Genomic DNA, 18,605 nt, shown 5'->3' with positions numbered 1-18,605 from the left:
TGCCATATCGCCCAGCATTTTCACTTGGAAATTGAAAGCACGTCCACACAAAAACTTGTGCATGAATCTTCACCAGGTTTATTCAAACTAGTCAAAAACAAAACTCAAATGTCCATCAGCTGGTGAATGGATAAACAAATGATATGTCCATGCACACACAACAGAATGCTACTCAGCAGTAAAAAGGAGCAGATTTACTGAATCAGTTTACACAGAACAACATGGATGAGTTTTAATGCATTATCCTACATGAAAGAAGCCATAACCCAGGGCTACATATCATGTGATTTTTATATACAGGCATGAAATGTGACATTTAGAGGCAAACTATAGGGACAGAAAACAAATTAGTGGTTCCTAAGCTCTGAAGTAGGAGAGTGACCACAAAGGAACACACAGGGGGACTTTTTGAGCCAAGGGAAATGTTCTATTTCTTTACTGTGGTGATGGTTACATGACTGCATGAATTTACAAGAACACTTTGAACTGGGCATTTTAAAAGGGCAAGTTTTATTGTGTGTAGATTACACCTACAAAGTAAAAATAACCGGAGGCAGGTCTGACTAGTGGCAACAAACCTATGCCTTTTCCTGTCCTTTTCTGCAAAGAGAAAGTTCTTCTTGTTTTATTCTTGCCTCTGGAAACTCAGTGATAGAAGTCATCCCTCTCAGAGCCCACTGTCTTGAGTACTTGGGCCAGAGTGAATGTAACCTGCAGGCAGCAGCAGCCATAGTCTGATAAAAGACAGAAGTACACATGATTCAATTGACCAGAGTGTTACTGGAATGATGGACCACTACATCTAAGCTGGATAAAGATGTAGCCAAAGACAGGTGGGTGATGATATACTGCAAAGAAGAAAAGGGACAAGGGGACCTGAGGCTGTGACAAGGTAGAAGAAGAGCCTTAGGAAGTACTTAAACATCCAGCAAGTTGAGGAGGATGTGACTTTCACCAAGTGGATGTTTGAATGAGTGCTTTAGAAGATGAGGCAGTTATGGATACTGACATGGGTTAAGGTGTGGCCATGGGAATGGTGACTTTAGGTGGAATGAAGGCAAAAGTCTTTGGAGATGTGGAGCTCAAGGAACCAAGAGGCCAGAGATCGCAATCACTGAGGATGATGGCAGATCATGGAGAAGAAGGGAAAATATGGCCAGGAATCACCATCTTTGATGAATGAGGAGAACAGAGAGAAGTTGTTGGAAGACAGCAGTGAGGATGAGGAGTGGGTAAAGCTAGATCTCATGAAGCACAGAGAAGCAGATGTTTTGTGATTTTTCTTTTTTACAAGAGGACAGAGGACCAATACTCTGGAGGTAGCAATAAGGACTGAGGAGACACCAGCCCCATGTCCTGGCCCCAGACATATGGGTTGTGTCCAGCAAGTGGCCACCACTTGAACTTGCTGAAGGGGAAGTGGTGGCCCTGGGGAAAGCCAGGCTTCATCTAAGGAAAGGAGGTGGAGGAATGTTTGGGAAGAGCTTGAGGATGTGGGATATGTGCTGGGTAGCAAGAGGTAGGAAGAAGGGCCAGCAAAAGGGTCAGCTGTCCTGGCCTATGATCTGCCCTCACCCGGCTACGCCTTTAGTGGTTCTGTGGCAAACACCAACAAATGCTTTCATGCAAACATCTCCAGAAGGCCATGAGGTATGCCCCAAGTCAGGTGGTAGGCTTGGGAGAGTCATATCTTTCATTACCCCTCATATGACATGACTCAAGTGTGGCCTTCTTGCCCTCAAAGCCACTTTAATCATAGACCTCAGAAAAGCTAACTTAGCACAGGTGACTGGCTTCTCCAGATCCAGGTGTGTAGGGCAGCTTGTCCTCCCAGAAGACCAATAAGGGGAGCCCAGACAATCCCAAGTGAACATCTTGAGGCTCTGGGGACCTAGCCCTGAAGCTGGGTTCTATTCAGTAGAGACAGGTGCCACCTCTCAGATAGACTGTGATGATATCCAGACACTGGGCCATACTTTCTCTTGCTCATATGTGACACCTGATGAGAATTATTGCCAACCTGGGTCCCCCATTCTGAGCCAATGCCACCCATCTGGGCTGTATGCATGAAAGATCCAGCATGCTTGGCTCTTATGCTAAATTCCTTGTTTCCTGTTGGATGTCACCTTTCATGAGGGGCAGATGTTGTTGACTTCCAGTGGGAGCTGTGGTCCTAAACGGGCTGAGGTTTACTTCTCATTTAAAGGTTGTAAACTCAGATCCAGGCTCCGTGTTTGAGTTGAGAATGTCTCCTGTCCTCTCATCTGGGGACAGTGAGCCTGAGCGTGGACAGAATATTCCTCAGGTCTGTGAGTGCATGGGTGAGAAACTCCTTGCCTGCTGCATGCCCCCAGCTAGACACAGCTGCCCCAGTGAAGGAAGTTCACATTCCTGGGGGCTAAGCTGCACCTCAGAAGCAGGTTCTATCATTTCTGTGCCAGGGATGATTTAGAAAATGCCCACACCCATGTCCAGAATTTCCCAGTACCTGAATGAAGTGGGATCTGCTCAGTGAGACTGGATGCCCCCTGTGGGGTTCTAAGGAATGAAAACTGGCAGCTGGAGTGTTAGGATCACATGAGCCTGCCCTAGAAGTGAGTTAATTATACCTGCCATCAAAGGCAGTGTTCATGGGAGGAAACAACACCTGTGAAACAGCCGGTGCCTGGCACCGTATGTGCTCAGTGAAATCACCTAACTCCTGGAGCTCTCTGTGTGTCAGCCGTGGACACAACTTAATTCTTACATGAACCAGCTAAGAAGGTACAATTGTTCATCTTACAGATGAAGAAACCAAGGAACAGAGATGTTAAGGAATGTGTACACGGCAGCACCCACACCCCCTGTCCTCCAGAGCATGCTCTCCTGATCACTGCACTTAGCCTCAACCTTCTGACATTCTCTGATCAAAACCAGCTCTCTCTGTTTCATATGTCACATCTCAGCAAGACCCCAAGACTTTATTTTCAGCCTTGTCTCTTCCATTTAGATGTCTTTCCCAGGCCTGCACCTCATAGATACTGTGGACACCATGGTTGTTTTATGACATGGTTGAGCTGGGGTGGTGAAAACAGTCAGATCTGGTTTGCTGCTGGCTGGAGGCAGGACTAGGGTGGCCCTCAGGTGGCTGGCTCATCCTGCCGCTTTGTGCTCATCAAGCCCAGGTGCCCATCAATTATCTCCTCTGTGCAGGGCCAACACCCTGAAGCACGTGCCCCTTGCAGAGAGTGCATGGGTCCATGAGTGGCCTGGGTTTTAATGCTCTTTGGGGTTTTGTTTCAGGCCCTGGAAAGTGACTTTGTCAGTGCCAACCTCCACCATTGGATAGACCTTATTTTCGGGTACAAGCAGCAGGGGCCAGCCGCAGTAGACGCTGTTAATATCTTCCACCCCTACTTCTACGGTGACAGAGTGGACCTCAGCAGCATTACTGACCCCCTCATCAAGAGCACCATCCTGGGGTTTGTCAGCAACTTTGGACAGGTGCCCAAACAGGTACAACGTGCCTTGTCATTTGCCTTGCTTTCTCAAAAAAGTGTGTGCAGTGTGAGGACATTCTCTCCTGGGGTTAGAGTGAAGGAGAGGGCTGAAGAAGTGAAATGCTCCCCCATCATCTTCCTGTGCTTTCAATATCAGGCTTAACCCTCAGTTACCACCTGATGTTGATGCAGATGATGACATCGTTAGTCAAACTGGTGAAAGCTGGTGTTTATCTGTGACTGATCTGATTTTAGACACTACAATAGATATGTAGTAACTAATTACTTGTGTTCATATCTATCCTACAAGTTTGTTGTATCCAATGACTTAGGACATATCAAGTGTTTGAAAGTGCCTGAAATATGACCAGCACTTAACAAATGTTAGTTATTAGTGTGATTATGTCATCGAAATCTCTTGTAAGCTCTGGGTATAGAGAGTATTCTTTCATGGACCAGGAAACTGAGGCTCAGAGAGGCTAAATAATACCTTGCCTAGAATTACACTAATAGCAGTCAACAGAGGTAGAGTTCTGGTCCTAACACATGTCACCAGTGTGAGAGCGTCTGCCGTCTACCTGCCAGGTCTCGGGTGAAATTGTGAAGTCTCACCTGGACCTTCTGCTCTGCTGGCTCTGTCTCCTGTGAAGATAGTCACTTAGCAATATGAGGTTGTGCATTCCTCTGTTGACATACTGATGAAAGCACAAGTTAGGTGGTTATTTAATTGATTCTGGCCCTGTTGATCCTTGAACTGTGGTTCTGTGTGGAGATGTTTTGTTCCAGCCTTCCCCACGTGCAACCATGAGGATACAGGGTGGGGAGGGGGCTCCTTTTGCAGTTAGTGCTAAACTAACATCTTTCTGTCTGGTCTCACATGACATGCTGAGATTTGCTCAGCTCCCAGGTAAAGGGAATGTGAGGAGGGTGTAAGGTTGACTTGGAGATTGGATGGCACATCCAGTGTGGGTTTGCTGGGAGGCTTTTTAGGAAGGAAAGAATTTCAGGAAAGAAGCCTGTTAGTCTAATGGTTTCACTTCTTGAATCTAAAAAATATATAATAATACAAAGCAAGAAAATAATTCAAAGTAGTAGCCACCACCATCCAGCCATGTCCTGCCTCATGTACTCACAGCCCTTGTCCACAACACAGATCTTTTCCCATCAGTGTTGTTACAGAGTACACACAACTTCAGATTCTGACTACTCAACAATGTGTCATATGAGCTTTGACAAGTATTTCTAAAGTAGCCATCAGAATGAGAATCCCCAAGTGTCCCAGTCTAAAGACAAGATTGCAGCACTCAGGCCCCATGCTACTCCTAACAGGGGCTGTGTCTGCTACTCCCAGTCGCCTTGAGCGAGGAAGAGTGCTCATTATTAAACACTCATTGAAAACTCATCATTCTGATTTCTGTTTGCATTGGTCGCCCAACCAGCTTTTCTAAAGAGGTTAGCATTTGATCCAGGACTATAACTGAGCTGAGGTTTCTCTGAGACACCCCCATGCCCCCCCAGCTGCCCATCGAACTGGATCCCCAACTCTGCCCATGTCCACAGCCCAGACCAGTGTCCACCTCTTCTCCCTCCAATGTGCGCCTCGTGGATGACTTGCAGGAATGTGCTGCTGGCTGGAAAGAGCAGCCCAGCAGGGGTGCAGTCCGGGAGGGACTGCAGGGTACAGAGCTGGATCTGGCCACAGCTCACACCCTGGTCCAGCAGCAAGGACTCAGCCAGGCAGCATGGCTCATGCTCAGGGCTTGGCTCAGTTATGCAAAAAATTTGGCATTAGGCACAATCTGATGGCAGAGATTGGAGAAAAATAAGAAAGAGGCCACTGATGGGATTTGCCCGTGTTCTTTGGAATATTTGAATGGATGCTGTTAAAGAATTGTGTTGATGCTTAGGTAAATGAGCCTGCAGAGAGTTTGTGAGGGAAGGATGAAAACTATGAGAAATAGATTGAGTCAATGAAGGAAGCCACATGATCTAGGGAAGGATGATGGTCACTCTGGCCTCATGATTGAGAGACAGTTCTTCTGGGGACCGGGGGCTCTTCAGTGAGGCCAGTCTTTCCCCAGGCAGCTTGGGAAAGGAGAGATTTGGCAGGCAGAAGGGCTGCCTTTATGAGCTTGAAAAAGTAGCTGTCCCTCTCTGAGCCCCAGGCCCCTCACCTGCAACATCTGAGGGCTGGACCAGAGGTTCTGTTCATGTTCAGCTCTGTCAGGAGCAAGCCCAGCTGTGGCAACCCCCAGAATCAGGTGCAGCTGCAGTGTGCACAAGGACGACCCCTCCTCTGGGCATCTCTCCCCTCATGTGTGTCTGTTCCCTGTCTTTCCAGCTCTTTACCAAACCCCACCCAGCCAGGACTGCAGCAGGGAAGGCTCTGCCTGGAAAGGATGTCTCTACCCCCGTGAGCCTGCCTGGCCACCCACAGCCCTTTTTCTACAGCCTGCAGTCGCTGAGGCCCTCCCAGGTCACGGTCAAAGGTGATTCCCTGGCTCTGCATTGTTTGGTGTCCTGTCCCAGGGTTGTCCCTTCAGTGGCTGGGTTCCTCTGGAGGTCCAGCACCACATACCTAGGCAAAGTACTGGGGACTGACTTTGAATGGCTGCATCTCCAATCACAGCCAGATTCTAGGGGGGCATCATCTCTAGGAAGTGTCTAGGGGCTCCTCTGTTAGATCTTGACTTCTGAAGACCCACATCTCTCTCTCTCTCTCTCTCTGTCTCTCTCTATTTCTCTCTCTTTCTCACACACATACACACACACACACACACACACACACACCTCTTTTAGGCACACACACACACATCTCTCTTCCTCTTCCTCTCTTTTATACATGCACACACACATGTACACACACACACACACACACACACACACACACACACACACACACACACCTCCTCTCCTCAAGAGACCAGTGGAGAGTCCCAAGTTTCCCAAGGAAGGGTTACAGCCTCTGTGCCTTGGCCACTGGTCCTCCTAAGCAGGGCAGGATAGGCAGGCAGCCAGTAGCTAAGAACATGTGCTCTGGGGCAGATGGCCCAGGAGTGAATTCCAGCCCTACTGCTTCCTTCCTGTGTGACCTTGGGCAAGCCATTGAACCTCCATGTTCCCATGGGGATTTGAATAAGGTTGAATGGATGCTATTACAGAATTGCATTGATGCTTAGATAAATGAGCCCACAGAGAGTTGGTAAGGAAAGGATGAAAAACATGAGAAATAGGTTGAGCCAATGAAGGGAGCCATGTGATCTAGGGAAGGAAGAGGGTCACTCTGGCCCCATGATTGAGAAACAGCTCTTCCAGGGACCAGGGGCTCCTCAACAAGGCCAGTTAGTGAGAGTGCGATGAGATGGGCCACCTTCGGTGCCCAGCACGTAGGGTGATTATTAGTCCCTCTCATCTGACCACAGTTCAGTGGCTTCCTCAGCTGCCACCAAGGCTCAGAGAGGCTCTATAGAAGCAGGAGTCCACTGGGGTGGGGGTGGTCCCACCCAGCCCGGAGGGAAGGTCACCCAGATGGAAGCAGAAGAGAGGGTGAGGCTGGGTTCCTAGGGCCGTGTATGTATGAAGTCGGGTGCCTGTGCCATCTGAGGACATGCACTGCCTTGGGGAAATCCCACTACATTGAACAACATGCAGGTCCCAAGGAGTATAAAGTTAAGTTTTCAGGGGTTTTAATGGTGTCCTTTTTTATCCTTGAAGTCCAAGAACAGTGTTGTTGGCACACCCCACCCTGGTAGATAAGGTGCTGCTGCTCTTGGCTCTGGGGACCATGCCTCCATTTGCCCCAGGACTGGGGATCTGCTGCTGCATTGAAGTCCCTGGGCAGTCAGACACAGCCCCTGCCCTCACAGAGAGGGACACGAGGTGCAAACCACACCAACAGTAACAAAGGAGCTCAAATCTCCCATGTGGGCTCCAGGAAACTGATGCAGATCTTACCAGCCACAGGTCCTAGGGGCCCTTCCTGAGGTTGTTTCCTCATGTGTAAGGTAGGGAAGACAATGGCCCTGCCCTCAGGCTTGTGACAGTGCCATGAAGTGGTGTCTGCCACACAGGCAGGCAACAAGCCAGCGCTGAGACAGGAGTCCTGGCAGATGCTGGTGCCACTCCGAGCACACACTGGGCCTTGCTTTAAGGGGCCTGACTTTACTCTCTCCTTTTCATCTGAGCAGTCCCAGATGGTAAGGGCCATTGATGCCACAGTCCCTTCCCTACAGGGAAAGACATCTCACAGTCTTATCCTGGAGCCTTTCCCTGAATCTTGCTGCCTCTCTTCCTACTGGGTGGTAGGGTCAGGAAGAGGGTGGTTCTCCCACTTGACCCAGCACAGGGCAAGGAAGGGAGTGGCCCCCACCAGGAGGAAGGAAAGGCCCCTACATGGTGGGTGTGGTGTGCACAGTCTCAGAAACTAGGCTGGCCTCAGTGTTTTGAGGTGACAAGCTGCACCAGGCTCTGTGCCAGGGGACACACATTGAAAGGGGCATGGTTGTCTCTACTCCATGGGAAGAGGCTGGGTCTGAAGAGATGGAATGACTTGACCAGCATAACTAGGCTTGGAATGAGGTCTGGGCAGCTCCAAATCCTGTGCTCTGAGCCATATTCCAGCTGGGGCTGGGGGTGGCTCCCAGAGTGGAGCTGAGGGAGGGTGGGAAGTGTGCCTGCTGTGACTCCTGTCCCAGGGCCCAGCTACAGTGGATGCTGTCCTTCTGTGCATAACTTCAAGTCCAGTGTGTCTGCCTGTCATTCCTACCTGGGGCCCAGCTGCAGTGGGTGCTGTCCTTCCACGTATAAGTTCGAGTCCAGTGTGTCTACCTGTGACTTCTGCCCGGGGGCCCGACTGTAATGGGTGCTGTTCTTCCATGCATAAGTTCTCCATACTAACTGGGGCATAGATATGTACCTCTTTTCTCTAGGCTCAGAGTCCCCCAAAGGGGCCATCGGCCACATTGTCCCTACTGAGAAGACCATTCTAGCTGTAGAGAGGAACAAATTGCTGCTGCCTCCTCTCTGGAACAGGACCTTCAGCTGGGGCTTTGATGACTTCAGTTGCTGCCTGGGGAGCTATGGCTCCGACAAGGTGAGCGGGCTGCAGGGAGCAGGGGCAGCCTCAGGACCTCAGCCTTCCTCCAGCTGGAGGCAGAGATGGTCCAGAGATAAGCGAGCCCAAAGCAACCTCACCCAATTTCCCTACAAGGTGTGCTGCCAGCCTGGGAGGGAGAGGACTCAGTGACTGTGCAAAGCCCTCCTTGGGCTGGGCCTCAAACCCTCCTTCCAAGGCTTGCAAGTTGTCAGTGCACACTGTCACCTCCAGAGCAGAGGCTGGCTGAACACATGGCCACATTGAGCCCACTCACACTGGCACTGAGTGTAGGAGGGAAGTCCTGGGGGCTCCCCTGGTTCCAGTCATGACTTAGACTCAAAGGACACACACTGAGCATTCAGGGGGCTGGCAGGAGCAAGCTGTTTCCCTACTGGTCCTCCCAGTCCCCATGTAAGCCACGCAGTCACCTCTGCCTTCTGATGTGGCCCCTGCCCTCTTCCCCAGGCCCCATTCCTACTCCAGCTCCCCTTCCCTAATTCCATCACTTCCAATGAATTCCCTACCCCACAAGCTCTCCCCAGCCCCTCCCTAGCCTTGCCCCAACAACTTCTTGAGGCAGCCATGGAACTCAGCCCCACATGTCCTCCCTCCTGATCCCCAAGCTGAGCCACCCCCTGCTGGTGCTCATGGGGTCTTCCCAGCATCCCTGACTTGTCTCTTCCCACCTGCTAGAGGAGGAGCTCCTGCTTGGGGACCAGGGATGGTCTGGGTTTTGTCACCAGGGACTGGCTCCTGAACACATGGCATGTCCCCAGTTCCCAAGGCACTCAGACTGGCCCACATCCCCCTGTGGCTCTATCCTGGGCTCCTGTCCCTGCTGTCTCCACAGCAGTGCTAATCCCCCTTATCTCCCACAGATCCTGATGACATTCGAGAACCTGGCTGCTTGGGGCCGCTGTCTGTGTGCCGTGTGCCCGTCCCCAACAACGATTGTCACCTCTGGGACCAGCACCGTGGTGTGTGTGTGGGAGCTCAGCATGACCAAAGGCCGCCCGAGGGGCTTGCGCCTCCGGCAGGTATGGTCCTGCTCATGCAGGTGCGGTCCTCAAGTGGGAACAGTACCTCATGTAGGGACAAAACCTCTGGCCAGTATGGCACCTGGGCAGGTGTGGTGCCAGAACACACCCTAACTCTGCTCACTGAGGGCCCTGCCACCCTCAGAAGTTGGGAATGAGCGAAGTGGGGTGCAGAGGGTGGCCCACAGCTCAGCGTCATTCAGGAGTATCATTTTATTCCCATGGTGCATTTGACAGGTACACAGGGCAGGTACCTCCACAGAGGCCCACACCTTAGCGAGAGATGCCAGGCCATACACAGCCACTTCATGCACATGGCAGGTCTGGGGAAACCAGTTTCCTTATACCAGATAATATTTTTTGAGCATTTTGCCACAAGTTGGCCTTTATGCCAAGCATTTTTACATGGATTGCCTCATTTTAGCTTCTTGACAGCCCTGTAAAATAGGTGCCATGATCACCCCTACTTTATTGGTGAAGGAAAAATGAGATGTAAAGAAGTATAAGTGGTGCATCCAAGGTCAAATGAAAGACTTTCCGAAGGGAAGTGGTTGAGGTGGGAGGAAGAGGAACCATGAGCCAGGAGGCTGAAGATGTGTACCACCAGCCCTCATAGGGAATGCTAATCACAGTGGCACTTAATGTTTGCTTAACATTCCAAATGCACCAAGGCCCTTCTGTATACTAATTTTTTTCCATGAAGAAGGAACTGTTATTTCCACATTCAGACAAGGAAACTGAGGCTCATAACAGCTTGCATTTGAATCTAGGTTTGTCTAACTCTAAACCCCATGCATTCTCCTGCATACTCTGTAACTTGCCCTAGAATATCACTAGGGGACACTTTCAACTCTAAAATCCAATTCATTTCTGTGTCTGTTTTTTGGTTGGCCACAGAGCCCTAAAGTAACAGAAACAAAAATAAGCTGTACAAAATCAATCACGCCTGTAATCCCAGCACTTTGGGAGGCCGAGGCGGGTGGATCATGAGGTCAGGAGATCGAGACCATCCTGGCTAACACAGTGAGACTCCGTCTCAAAAAAAAAAAAAAAAAAAAAAAAAAAAAAAAAAAAAAAATCACCACTGACCAAATTTACTAAACCGAACATGTTTCACTGAAACTGACCCTGGGTTTCTCTGGATAACTTTCAAGCCACTTCTGTCACCCTAGACCATGTCCTTGTCTCCTGGTGCCATGCAGGGCATGGAGGGTGCTGCATGGGCACTCAGCAAATGTGAGGTGAAGGAACGAATAGGGCAGTGCGAGAGGGTGCTGACATATATGCAGGGGCAGCGCACCCACTGAGAGGCAACTATACAGGTGACAGGCAGGTGACCTTCACCAACTGCTGTTGTCAGTGGGTTGGGTATGATTCCTGATCTCAGCAAAGGGACTGGAAATGAAAGACTGGAGAGCTCTCTCCCCAGTATCCCCATTGCCCATTTACAGCTTGCCCTGGGGACTGTACACAGTTCCACCTGACCCTGGGGCTGGCCTTTGGGTACTGGGGCGGTGATTTTTCTACCACCCTCGAGCTCCCATTTAACAGTGAAAATGCACAGAAACACCCTCGTATTGACCCCATAAAAATGTAATTTATCATCCTCTCCTACTTCCAAATCAACAGAAAAAGATATGGGAATCCCACATGCTCTTATTTTCTAAAAATAAAACACTTTATCACTTACCTATAAAGGCTAATGTGGCCTTGCAGGTTCCCCAAACCACGGCTGCTCAGTGAAGGGGTCCATTCCTGACCTGTGAACAGGAAAGTCATCACTGATGAGCTTCATAGGCAGTTCAAAAAGTATTTTATTTGTAAAGATATTGCAACATTAAGGAGAAATTTTAAATTTACTTCAAAGACAATTCTCTACCACCCCTATAAAAGTTTTCATTTTTGCATACTTTCATCCCCAGATATTACATATTTATATCTTTCTGATCAGTGTGTAGATATTTTATTCTATTTTCACCCAGCCTATCCAATTGTTTCCATTTTTCTACATTCTCTATAATTTACATTTCAATCGTTCCATATCATTCCATTTCCATAAAATTGCATTTCAATTGTTTAGTTATGTCAGTGCACTACAGTTTAATAAACCATTTCTTCTAAAACTAGACAATTAAGTTGTTTCCAAGTTTTAACTATTTTAAATAGTGCTGCAGAAAATATCTAGGTTGCTGTTTGCTTCTGATTGTTTTCTTACGATAACCTTCAAGGAGGAGAGTTATGAGCAGTGACACGGCGCCTTCCAAAATAGTTCTATGACTTAATCATAACCACCAGCAATCAAGAGCACCCGTCCCATGGCAATGTAACCAGCATGGGGAAAAATTTTCAGGGGTTTTCTTGTTGCTGTCATTTTTTGCTAGTATAGTTAGGTATGAGATGATAAAATGAACTTATTTTAATTGGCCTTTTAGAGAAGTATTATTCTGAGAAAACAAACCCCCCTTGAGCATACATTTGAAGCTGCTATCTCCTTCCTTGATTTCTTCGGCTCTTGCAGGTGGTGGGTGCTGGATGCCTTGTGGTGCTGGAGTTTCCAGGCTGGTCAGAAGGCAACCAGCCTAACCTAAGTGGGCAGTGCCAGGCACACAGGCTGTTTCCTGGGAAGATCAGGCAGACTTGGTTCCACTCGTAAACAACACGTGCCGGCACTGGGCCTCAGAGATCCTGTCTTTACATCCTGAGCCTTACGCCTGGGTTCCCGTCTCTGCGCTCTTTGGCACTGCTGTGTCCCCTGCGGTCAGAACTGAGTCATCAGACTTAGTTCATTCTGGCAAGAGATTCAGAAGGTTCCTGTCAACTCCTCTGCTTTCCCCTGTTCACTCTGGCAGTTGCCATTTTCCTAGGATGACCCAACTCTTCTGTGGGTCATATCCATTAACTTGCCAGCACCATCTGGTTGGCGTCACATTAGAATCTACCAAAGACAAACGGGAGCCTGTGGCAGAACCTTTCATTGCTATGACCAGGCAAAGTGACAGCTTTGAAAAATGATGCTTAGCCTCATTGACCCAAATGAGTGAGCGATTGTCTCTGTTCTGAGGGTGGATGTTTACCACTTGGTAAGCCAGGCCAATTACGCTTCAGAATGCCACCTCCGTGCCCCTCCAGCTGAGTCCAGGGGATGGCAAGCATGTGTGAGCAGAGGACCTCAGATCAGGGCCTCCAGGACCTGCAGCCTCTGGGGTGCTGGTGATGGAATCCACACCATTGCCTGCCTGTAGCAGTTGGCCAGGGGGTACCAGCATACGTGGTGGGCCATTTCAGTCCCTTGGGAAAGTGTCCACAGAGAACAAGGCCTCCAGCCAGATCTGCACACACAGCCATCCATGAGTCAGGCCAGGTTCCACACAAGCCAAACCTGAGGGCCAAGACCAAGGAAGTCTAAGTGTCCCAGTGGCTATGAATCCAGACCTATCAGACTTGAAAAGCCCCATCTTTTTGGTGACCGCGTGACTTCCCCTTTTCTTTTTCCCAGTTTAGTTCAAGAGTGCATGTGCCTCTGAGGTTCCCTTACCGAGATGGCTCTCAAAGTTGGGCACATGTGAGAATCCCCTGAGGGCTTGTGAAAATTCAGACATCAGGGCCCCATCCCCAGTGTTTCTGATTCAGGATACTTGGGGTAGAACCCAAGAATTTGCATTCTAACGGGCTACCTGCTGCTACTGAACCTGCTGGTGTGGGAACCACAGTTTGCCAACAGTGCTTTGTATGTTGATTGCAACATGAACTGGCTAGGTGTGGTGGCTCACACCTGTAATCCCAGCACTTTGGGAGGCCAAGGCAGGTGGATCACTAGAGGTCAGAAGTTCAAGACCAGCCTGGCCAACATGGTGAAACCCCATCTCCACTAAAAATACAAAACATTAGCCAGGCATGGTGGCTCGCGCCTATAATCCCAGCTACTTGGGAGGCTGAGGCAAAAGAATTGCTTGTACTTGGGAGGCAAAGGTTGCAGTGAGCCGAGATCATGCCATTGTACTCCAACCTAGGCGACAGAGCAAGACTCCATCTCAAAAAAAAATAGTGACATGAACTGCTCCCAAGTTCAAGACAGATGTAGGGCAGCACAAAACATCCAGATGTGGCTAGTCTCTGGTTGAGTTATAAGTAAAAAAAATGTTGTTTCTCCCCAGCAGAGCCTCTACCCCTGAGATGAACGAAATGGAGAGGCTAGTCATGGACACCCACATGCACACACCCCCAGCCGCACAGACAACAGACTTGGGAATCACTGACTCACTCAGAATCTCCATTTCCTTATCTAGGGCCCAGCTGTATAGGGAGGGTGAATAATTCTCCAAAGTAGCTGAATTGAGGGTCCTTCTCCTAACCTGCGAGTCTCTGTCCCCAGGCCTTGTATGGACACACACAGGCTGTCACATGCCTGGCAGCGTCAGTCACCTTCAGCCTCCTGGTGAGTGGCTCCCAGGACTGCACCTGTATCCTGTGGGACCTGGACCACCTCACCCATGTGACCCGCCTGCCCATGCATCGGGAGGGCATCTCAGCCGTCACCATCAGCGATGTCTCGGTAAGGCTCCCGTTTCTCAGTGTCCGTGTCCTCACCTTCGCAGTAGCATGGAGTACAACACTCAGGAGAAAGCCCAGAGACACAGAGACTCTGGCCACCCCAGAATGTTGAGAGGGCCCCATGTGTGTGGAAAAGTCGCTGTAGATCTCATGTGCAGCACCCAGGTCTAGCTTCAATGTCCACTTCTTTACTTTCCTCCCTCTGGTGGTGGGAACAGTGGGAGGTGTCTGCTTTGCTGCAGGCACCAGGGTGCTGCAGCAGAAAGACTGGTTTTTAGTGAGGGTTTTGCTAGATGTGGCTGACTTATTTAGCTCTTTACCTTCAAATCAGTGTTGACTTGGCAGGTGTTTGGTCTTCATGGCAGTGCAAGCTTCTCTGCCTGTCCTTCCATACTGGCTAACAAAGATGAGGGAGATCAATTTATCGGTTTGAAATTTCTTCCAGACCAAAGCCCTGTCATGGGATATGGGGTTCCCTGAGGATGCAGAGGTTTCTGCATCTGCTCACAGAAAACCTAAGGGGCCCAGGGCATAAATAAAATGGGCAGAGGGCTCAAAAGAGGAAGGATGATATAGGAGCTTCCTGGTTCCAATTTTTGCTGAAAGTGGTGCTCCAGGTAGGCTTGAATTCAAAACTGGATTCAATATTAGATGAGTAGATGGAGTGTGAATGGGTGGGTGGGTGGAGAGGTAGATCAGTGGATGCGTGGGTGGATGGATGAACAGATGGATAGATGGGTGGATAGATGAGTGAATGGATGGATGGATGGATAAATGAGCAGATAAAGGGATGAATAGGTGGATGGAAAGATGGATGAAATGGATAATGGATTGGTAGATGGTGGGTGAATGGACGGATGGGTTGATGTATAGAAGAAGGCATGAAGCCTTCACCTGGGAGAATATAAAACCCATCAGGAATTGTGTCTCTAGACCCCAGAGAAGCCTGGTACCAGGACAAGTTGTCCTGCAGCCAACTGATTTCAGTCTGTGCTTGCTGGGTGTGGGGCAGAGAGGTATCAGACATGGTCCCTGGCCTCAGACAGACCATCCCTAACAATTCTGGAAATTCTACAATGGATCCCAGCCCAGGGGGATATGGAGGGGCACTGAGCCCCATACATCCATTCTGTGATTAGGGCAAGGCTCAAAGGGATGGCCCCAGGGCCTCAGTGACAGTGGCCACTACAGAATAGACAGGACTTGAGGAGCAAAGACTCAAATGTGAGCATATCAGGAGATACAATGGGGAAATTTCTCCTCAGAAATTCCCTCTTCAGGGACATTGCACAAGCTTATGAGCCACGTACAGTCATTGGAACCTCTGTACCCTGCCCTCCACCAGGTGGCATCCAAAACTTCTTTATGGGGCAGGGCTGGCCAACCAGGTGTAAGTTGTGTGTCCAAAGCCAGGGCTGCCCTTCAGGCTGGATCTTCTGTGGCAGTCAGGGTGTGGCTGGGGAGTGGGATCTGGGAGGAGCCTGAGGGTGAGCCAGGTGCCTTCTGCCAGGAAAGAAGTATCCAAGCACATGACTGTAGTATGAAAAGAACCAAGAATTTACAACTGTGTGAAAACACAGCAGACCTGTAAGTCAGCTGGAAAGAAGTCTTGGGGTACCTTGGGGGTCTTCAGAGCATGGCAAATTGAGGGCACTTGGGTGTACCAACTGGGTAGCTGAGTATGTGGCTGATGGGCAGGCAGTGACTCCAGCTTAGAGTGATACCAGCTCTCACTGCACAGGGCACCATTGTCTCCTGTGCGGGAGCACACTTGTCCCTGTGGAATGTCAATGGACAGCCCCTGGCCAGCATCACCACAGCCTGGGGCCCAGAAGGAGCCATAACCTGCTGCTGCCTGATAGAGGGCCCAGCTTGGGACACAAGCCAGATCATCATCACCGGGAGTCAAGATGGCATGGTCCGGGTAGGTGTGTCTTGGGCAGAATGAGGACATGACACAAGAAATGTGTTCATCTCCATTCTTCTGACTTCCTCTAGGGGGCCAAACCTGCAGGCTGCATTTGAGACCATTCCAGAACAGGTACCTACAGCAAATGAAGCTGTAGGTTCTTTCCAGGGAAAGAGTAAATAAATAAAATTATATATATAGTATTACACACACAGACACACACACACATGCACGCACACACATATACAGACACACACACTAAAATAAACACTGTTACAACATATAAAAGTTGAATGGTTAAATGCAAAAGATTATATCCCAGTGCTAAAAGGAGATATTTGTGTCATCCATTCAAACAGAACTTGCCCACCTATCCACTAATTTTTCTACCCACCAACCCATTTATCTCTCTACTCATCTACCCACCCATCCATCTACCCATCCATCTCCCTATCCACCCATCCACTCATCCATCCATCCATCCATCCATCCATCCATGTATCCATCCATCCATCCATCCATGCAGGCTGAGGCACCCAGGCAGTCCCCTCACAGGACTTTGTCTGTGGCCTCTGCAGAAAGCAGGGCATTCTGGGCTGGTCTGGGCTTGGTGGGGTGTGGCCCACATCGGTGGGACAGCCAGAGGAGCCTGGGGTGGCCGAGCTGCAGGTATATTACTCTCCTGGGCCCGCCCAAAGCATGAGTGAGGGTCTTCTGTGCACTCAGCGCTCATTCATTCAATGAGTTCCTAGACTGGCCCAGTGCTGTGCTAAGCCTGGCATGGGACTCACGGAATCATTTGAGAGGAGGCTGGTCCTTGCCCTTTGGTGATATAAAATCCAGACCCGGTGAGTGAGAAGCCATTTTCAGTGAGTTGGCCTCAGGGCTCCCATAAGCAGGCTTAGCACCAAGGGCCAGACACAAGATGGGGGTGCCTAGCCACCCAGGGGTGAGGGAGGACTCTAGAGGTGGTGGTATTATGGGCAAGAGGGCATTGGTTGAGCAAAATGGTAATAAACTGGTTGCAGAGTCACATCCCTGCAAGTGAAGGGTGGTGGGGGGATAGATGAGATGCACTTAGGGACATGGGTGGGGTAAACTCATTCAAGGTGCAACTGTGATCGGCCAAACCTCCGCATGAGGAAGCTGAAGACTAAATAACCTTTTACCTGATAGTAAATTAACATCAGAAGTGAAAGGGGGTCCATGTCTTCATCCCTTCCCTGAGGGCCCCCTAGGTGTGAGGAAATTGACTAGGCCACTCCGAGCTTGCAGACAGCCCATGACATTTGCTCTTTTGGGGCAGGTTTGGAAGACTGAGGATGTGAAGATGTCTGTTCCTGGACGGCCAGCAGGAGAGGAGCCCTCGTCTCAGCCTCCAAGCCCAAGAGGTACCTGACCTGCTAGGGATGTGGCTGTCCTGGCCTTGCCCTGCCCTCCTCACTTCCCCTCTCTCCACCTCAGCCCAAGGGCTGCAGCTCCTCCCAGGTCTGCAGAGCCTAGGGAGGCCTAGGGAGGCACAGAGAGGTTCAGTGACTTGCCCGAAGTCACCCAGCAAGAAGACTATCCTCACATCTGCCGCCATCACAGCCACAACGGCCTCAGAATAACCTAACCATAGATACTGGAATGTAACCACCATCACTAACCCCTCCATAATGAATACAGGTGAAAACCTCCCCATCAAAGCTGTCACCGCATCATGTCCATCACAGCTGTCTAGTCCCCGCCCCCATCATTACCTCCTCCAGCTCAGTCTTCAGAAAAGATTGTAGCTCAGAACTGGGACATCTTTATTGGGACCCACAATCAAACACATTTTCATGAAGTGAGAATTCTATCATCCTGAGTGCTTCTGTTAGCTCCCTGTTTGCTCTGCATCCCAGAACCTGTGATCATCCACAAGAGAGAATTTCCCAGATTTCAGAGGGCTGCCTTCTGAAGAGAGTAGAGGTTTGCAATTCATTCATTTCTAAAATACAGTCCACACCTCTTTGATTCATTTAGTCACCCATTTGTGGATTCTTCTTCATGCAAGCACACACAGGCATTTGCTCAGCCGCTACTGTGTCCTAGGCTCTATATTAGGGGTCCTTTCCTTCAAGATAAAAACACCTGGGGACCCTTGTCAACAATCTGGGCTGAGCCAGGACAATAACATCAAAAAGATCAATAACATCACAAAGATGCAGATTAAGAACTGCATCAGTTCACAGGTCCTGTTTCTCTAGGGTACTTGGAGACCACCACAAGGAGTCAGCCTATCTCAGTGTGAAAGGACAGAAGTGTGTGCATTCTAAGGAACTCAGCACATCTTTGGAAAGCAGAGGCCAAGCTCCCTCCCATATCTGCTCCCACTTGGAAAGGCTCTTATTCCCCAGCCTGCTTACAAAGCAGTTTTCTAGTACACTTGCATGAGTCTGCACACCATTTTAGTTTTGGACTCAAATGCCCACTTTTGAAGCTTCTGGGGCCCAGTAAGCTAATGGCATTAGCTAGGCCTATGGTTGATAAATGGATGTCTGAGAAAGAAT

At 49.6% G+C, this 18,605-nt stretch overlaps 2 protein-coding genes across 5 annotated transcripts in view; one reads left to right on the top strand and one right to left on the bottom strand.

Annotated features, from left to right (window-relative positions):
* WDFY4 (WDFY family member 4) overlaps nt 1-18,605 on the top strand; it is a 300,326-nt gene that overhangs the window by 278,382 nt on the left and 3,339 nt on the right. For 3 of the 4 annotated variants that reach the window (XM_030940062.1, XM_010382862.2, XM_030940064.1), the window contains 7 exons: nt 3,283-3,495; nt 5,821-5,968; nt 8,387-8,571; nt 9,453-9,611; nt 13,984-14,163; nt 15,904-16,086; nt 17,378-17,462. In XM_030940062.1, coding sequence (XP_030795922.1) covers nt 3,283-3,495; nt 5,821-5,968; nt 8,387-8,571; nt 9,453-9,611; nt 13,984-14,163; nt 15,904-16,086; nt 17,378-17,462 — 1,153 coding nt within the window. The remainder of the gene's footprint in view (nt 1-3,282; nt 3,496-5,820; nt 5,969-8,386; nt 8,572-9,452; nt 9,612-13,983; nt 14,164-15,903; nt 16,087-17,377; nt 17,463-18,605) is intronic. The other variant, XM_030940063.1, reaches the window with a different exon arrangement.
* The window catches only part of VSTM4 (V-set and transmembrane domain containing 4), a 138,791-nt gene continuing 131,498 nt past the window's right edge, over nt 11,313-18,605 (bottom strand). The window contains exon 8 of the mRNA XM_030940070.1: nt 11,313-11,371. Within this exon, the coding sequence (XP_030795930.1) occupies nt 11,348-11,371 (24 nt within the window). The 3' untranslated portion in view covers nt 11,313-11,347. The remainder of the gene's footprint in view (nt 11,372-18,605) is intronic.

Source organism: Rhinopithecus roxellana, chromosome 11, assembly GCF_007565055.1.
Source record: "Rhinopithecus roxellana isolate Shanxi Qingling chromosome 11, ASM756505v1, whole genome shotgun sequence".
NCBI lineage: Eukaryota > Metazoa > Chordata > Mammalia > Primates > Cercopithecidae > Rhinopithecus > Rhinopithecus roxellana.
This window is presented reverse-complemented; position numbering and strand designations above follow the sequence as displayed.